The sequence below is a fragment of the Chrysochloris asiatica genome, unplaced genomic scaffold (assembly GCF_000296735.1).
Source record: "Chrysochloris asiatica unplaced genomic scaffold, ChrAsi1.0 scaffold00047, whole genome shotgun sequence".
NCBI classification, from domain to species: Eukaryota; Metazoa; Chordata; class Mammalia; order Afrosoricida; family Chrysochloridae; genus Chrysochloris; species Chrysochloris asiatica.
This window is the reverse complement of record NW_006408565.1, coordinates 126,365-132,173: the sequence shown is the minus strand read 5'-3', so window position 1 is coordinate 132,173 and position 5,809 is coordinate 126,365. Positions and strand designations below refer to the sequence as shown.

General features: G+C 43.3%; 1 protein-coding gene across 1 annotated transcript in view; it reads left to right on the top strand.

Annotated features, from left to right (window-relative positions):
- The first annotated feature begins 465 nt into the window (after nt 1–465).
- Nucleotides 466–5,809, top strand: part of LOC102824337 (chromosome unknown open reading frame, human C1orf94) — a 53,714-nt gene continuing 48,370 nt past the window's right edge. The window contains exon 1 of the mRNA XM_006862125.1: nt 466–794. Coding sequence (XP_006862187.1) covers nt 466–794 — 329 coding nt within the window. The remainder of the gene's footprint in view (nt 795–5,809) is intronic.

The window sequence follows — 5,809 nt, the reverse complement described above, 5'->3', positions numbered from 1 at the left end:
TTCATGGTGGTTTCTTGTCCCCCAAGGTGCCCAGAACAGAGCCAGGCTCTTAACCAGTCATCTGTTGGCTTAGAGGGCGAGAATGGGCTGAGCCTCAGGAGCCCCAAAGTGCCAGGGGTGTGTCACAAGGGGGGAGTGCCAGGGACTTTGGGGAGAACCAGCCCTCCCCTCCCAGCTGTTCCCAGATGTCATTCTGCCCTCCCAGGTTCCTGGTTCCTGAGCTCCAGGGCATTCCAAGGTTACTAAGCTACTGGTTTTTGTTGACTTTTAAATATTTTCTTCTAAGGGAGAGGGGGAGGGGGACAAAAGCCAGGAAAGAGCAAATAAAAGCAAATCCAATAAGCTCCCCCTCCCCAAAAGAAAGCTGCCCACTCCCCCAGGACTCACATCCAAAACCAGGGCCTCTCAACATAGCCACCTTTTGGCAGAATTGACAGGCCCATCCCCATTCCCCTTTCTTGGTGAATGAAGGGAGGTAGTGAATGGTCCCCCTGCCTTCAAGTCCTGGGTGGACAAAGGGGCTTACGAAGAGAAAGAAGGAACATGGCCAGTGGAAATGGACTTCCTGCGTCCTTGGCCCTCATGGCCAAGCGCCCCTCTGCCCTGGGCCCATTTCCCAGGTACATTTGGATTCACCAGGATACACCCCAAGACAGCTTAGACAAGACTTGCCATGAAATCTGGAAGAGGGTTCAGGGCCTGCCTGAAGCCTTGAAGCCCAGGACCTGGACAGAGCAGCTTACTGCCCCCTTGGCTGGGATGCCAAAGGACAACGGGCTTGGCTTCCATGAAGAGTAAGTGTCTCCCTGCTTGGTTGGTAGCAAGGGAGGAGGGAGGAGATGAGATCTGACCTGCTGGTCAAATGTTCTGGCCTATTGCTGAGTCTGGTTATATCCTAAAGTTGTATGCTCTTCCTTCCTCACTGTGATCCTTTGTGCAACCTTTAGAGAAAACTTGACCATGGCTCTGTAAGAAGAATCAGACCAGGGCTGTATTCTAGCCTGCCTCTTCACCGGTCCACTAAGGGGTCTTAACTTCAGAGTCTGTGGTCCTGGAAAAGTCACCCTAGTTAAATCGGAGAGTTAGATGACTGTCTTTTCTTGAGGCTCTTGGCTTTCCCCAGAGTCAAGCAGAAGTCCCTTCCTCCTCCAACCTTCTAAAGGCTGGGCATTCTCACAGATGAGTCTGGTGATTTGAAACCACATCTGGAATTCCCTAATACAGGGAGCAGCTGTCCCATTCAGCTTCCATAGAAGCTGCTGCAAAAGCTCACATCAAAATATTTACTGGGAAGGCATTGACATGTTCGGAGGATATAATAGAAAATTAAAGTGCGGGAAGATGGCTGTAAATAGCCCGTTTTCTGGATGGGAAATTCTATGTCTGGGAAATACAGAGCTGACTGTTTCTCTATCAGGACAAAGTTGGGCAGATATTGTTGGGGTTGGGAATTCACATGGAGAGGGAGGAGCAGAGAGAAAGAAGGAACCTCATTAAGAAAAGAAAATAAATCCACTGTGGTTATTAATGCCACTGTTGAGCACTTCTTCAATGTTTTGCATCTTCAAAGTGGGCTGCAAGTATTAATTAATCCTCCCAGAGTCTATGAGGCAGGTATTAGTGTCCCCATTTTACAGATGGATTAAGTGTTAATAATTAAGTGCTAATTAAGACTAGGTGATAATTAAGTGTTTCCGATTCCGACACATAGTCTAGCTCAGTTCAGAGATGCTGTAGAATCTGGGAGCCATTTAGGTAATTATCAGGTGCCTCTGGACTAAGATTTCTAAGCAAAATGTAGAAAGAAGACAAAGTGTAGCAGCAACTACACAGGTCTGTACTGTCTAGTGAATTTACGTACTTGCTGCAGATAAAGGTGAAAGCCCCTCGGCCTATTATTGCCTCCCTTGCCCTGCTGCAACACATGACTCTAGTGGGAATGGTCCTCCAGTGGCATTGGGCTCTTCTCCCTGCTATAGTCACCATCTACTGAGGTATAGGCAGAGGAGTCCCTGGGGTTGTATGTACTCAGCACCTAATGTTCAAGGGATCTGCTGCCCACTTTGTAGACGAAGAGTTAGTAAAAGCAATTTCTAGTAGGTGGCACCCTCTCTACCAAGTCACATGGAGCTAATGGAGACAGACTCTACTCCCATCCTATACTTGGCAGAAACTTGAACTCTGGTGCACCTTTGGCCACTTGTGTAAATTCGTTGGGCCTTGATTTTATCATCTGCAAATTGACGATGATGTGCCCTGCCTTGTCCACCTCAGAGTTGATAATGAGCATCAAATGTGACGGGCAACAGGTAAACAAAAGCTGTGTTATACAAATGAAGACCACGCCTACTATATATCTAATTATTAAGATTTGGATTGTTGTTGTTGTTGCCTTCAATCTGGGTTTTCCATACTGTGTTACACACAGACCCTAGGGTGCGTCAGGGCACACTGGATTTAAGTGCCTGGTTGCTGTGTCCCAGACCTCACTACAACAGAACAGTTCTGCTTTTATCTTAGTTACTAGAGTTCTAAATAAAGCTACTTTAGAAAAAAAAAGAGTTCTGCTGCTTCGAAAGAATTAGGAAACTACTGACTTAGATGAATAAATGATAATAATCATGTAGGTATAAACCAATGAGCTATTCTTGAAATCAAGATGATGTGATGGTGGAGTCAGATAGCTCTGGTTTCAGATAACATTTCAGCCCTGGGGAGACTTTGGGAATCATGACTAGTTAAATTCTCTGAGCTTTAGTTTCTCATCTGCCAGTGGAGATGATGACTCTTCATTTCATAGGCTTTTGAATGATTGAATGGGATATTTGCAAATCCCTGATAATAATTAGGTTTTGCAAATTCTAATATACTCATGATGATGATTACATTAAATCTACAATTGTTGTGAGGTGGTAATTGTTGCTGTCAGGTGCCATCATATCAGTTTCAAATCATAGCAACCCTATGCACAATAGTCTGAAACACTGCCTGGTCCTACGCCAGCCTCACAGCTGTTGTCATGTTTGAGCCTGTCATTGCAGCCACTGTGTCACCCAATCTCACCAAAGATCTTCTTTTTTTGCTGACCCTCATTTTCCCTAGCATGAGGTCTTGCTCCAGGTCTGACCTCTCCTGATGAGACATGCCCAAAGTACGTGAGGTGAAATCTCTTCATTCTAGCTTTCAAGGTGCATTCCGGCTGTACTTTTTGCAACATAAATCTGTTCGTTCTTTTGGCAGTCCATGGTATATTTCATATTCTTTGCCAACACTGTAATTCAAAGCATCAATTTGTCTTTGATCTTTCTTGTTCATTGTCCAGCTTTCACGTGAATCTGAGATGAATAAAAACACCATGACTTGAGTCAAGTGCACCTTAGTCTTCAAAGCGACATCTTTGCTTTCTAACACTTTAAAGTGATTGTTAGCAGCTTTGTTGCGCAAACAATATATCATGTAATTTCTTGACTGCTGCTTCCATTGATGTTGATTATGAAGCTAAACAAAATAAATTTCTTGACAACTCTACTGTTTTCTGCATTTATCATGATGCTTACTGGCCTAGTTGTGAGGATTTTTGTTTTCTTTATATTGAGGTGTAATCCATATTGAAGGCTGTAGTCTTTGATCTACATTATTAAGTGCTTCATGTCCTCTTCACGTTCAGAAAGAAAGGTGTGTTATCTGCATATCATAGGTTGTTAATGAGTCTTCCTCCAATCCTGATGCCATGTTCCTCTTAAGTTAGAGAATTTTTCAGATTATATGCTTAGCATGTGGTTATTGAGTAGACTCTGACTCATAGTGCCCCTTTGTACAACACAAGGAAACAGTGTCTGGTCCTGCAGCACCTCTCAAAATTGTTATGTTGTGCTCATTGTTGCAGTCACTGTGTCAATGTGTCCATCCATCTCATTTCATTGGGGGTCTTCCTTTTTTCTCCTGACCCTCTACTTTGCCAAACATGATGTCCTTTTCCAGGGACTGTGGTGGTTATGTGCCATGGAGTCAGTTCTGACTCATAGCGACCCTGTACAGGGTTTCCGAGGCTGTAAACCTTTATGGAAGCAGAAAGCCTCATCTTTCTCCCCTGGAACAGCTGGTAATTTGGAACTACTGACCTTGTGGTTCGCAGCCCGATTCGTAACCACTACACTACCCGAGCTCCCTTGTAATACCTTGTCCAAAGTACATGAGACAAACTCTCACCATCTTGGCTTCTAAGGAGTGTTCTGACGGTACTTCCAAGACTGATTTGTGTGTTCTTCTGGCAGTCCAATTCAAATGTATCAGTCTTCCTTACTAATTGTCCAACTTTAGTATGAGGTGATTGAAAATACTATGGCTTGGCTCTGGCTCACACCTTAGTCCTCAAAGTGACATTTTTGCTCTTTCACACTTTAAAGAGGTCTTTGGGAGCAACTTTGTCCAGTGTAATATTGCTTTCATGAGCCCTGATTGTGGTGAGTTGTTGGTGTTAAGTGTTACTGAGTTGGTTCTGACCCATAGTGACCCTGTATAGGGTTTCCGAGGAGTAGCTGGAGAGCTTGAACGACCAACCTTGTGGTTCAGACTGACTTTGCAATCCAGCGCATTAACCCACAGTGCCACTCCAGAATCCTAGTAAAATGTGTTGTTGTTGTTAAGTGCCTTTGAGTTGGTTATGACCCATAGTGGCCTTGTTTAGTATTTCCAAGGAGCAGCTGGTGAGCTTGAACTGCTGACCTTGTGGTTCAAACTGACTTTGCAGTCTAGTGCAGTAACCCACAGCACCACACCAGGACTCCACAGTGTACAGTACTTAACCTACAGTGCCACAACAGGGCACCACACGATATTGTTCAATAACTTCCACATTCTCTTGGTTTACTCTTCCAGTTGATTTGTCAGGTAGCTGTCTTCCTCTTAATTTCTCCACATAGACAAGTGAGAATCACCAGTGCTGCATCTGTTTGTTGAAATATTTCCATTTGTATTCTATAAACTCCTGGAGTCTTGTTTTACACCAATGACTTCAGTTCAGCTTGGAACGTCTTCCTTCAATACCATTGGCTCTTGATCTTATGCTACCTCCTGAAATGGTTGAATATCAACCAATTATTTTGGTACAGTAACTATGTGTATTCATTCCATCTTCTTTTGATGCTTTCTGCATCATTAAATAGTTTGCCTATAGTGTCCTTCAGTATTTCAAGTTGAGGCTTGAATTTTTTCTTCTGTTCTTTCAGCTTGTGGATCACTCAGTGTGTCCTTCATTTTTCGTTTTCTAACTCTAGATCTTTACACATTTCACTATAATACTTTACTTTGTCTTGTCAAACTGCCCTTTGAAAGGTCTATTCAGCTTTTCATTTCATCATTTCATTCATTTTCTTTAGCTACTGTCCATTCAAGATCAACTTTCAGAGTGTCTTCTGCCATCCACTTTAGTCTTTTCTTTCTGTCCTGTCATTTTAATGACCTGTTGCTTTCTTCACGTATGATGTTCTTGATGTCATCCATAACATCTCTGGTCTTCTGTCCTTAGTGTCTAATGCATCAAATCTGTTCTCGAGATGGTCTCTAAGTTCAGGTAGAATATACTCAAGGCTGCATTTTGAACGGGTGAACTTGTTTTAATTTTCTTCAGCTTCAACCTGAACTTGCATATGAGCAATTAATTTATGGTCTGTTTCACAGTTTGCCCCTGGCCTTGTTTTGACTGATGATGATATTGAGATTCTCCATCATCTCTGGTAGCATAGTAGTTACGAATCAGGCTGCAAACCACAAGGTCAGTAGTTCGAAACTACCAGCTGTTCTACTGAAG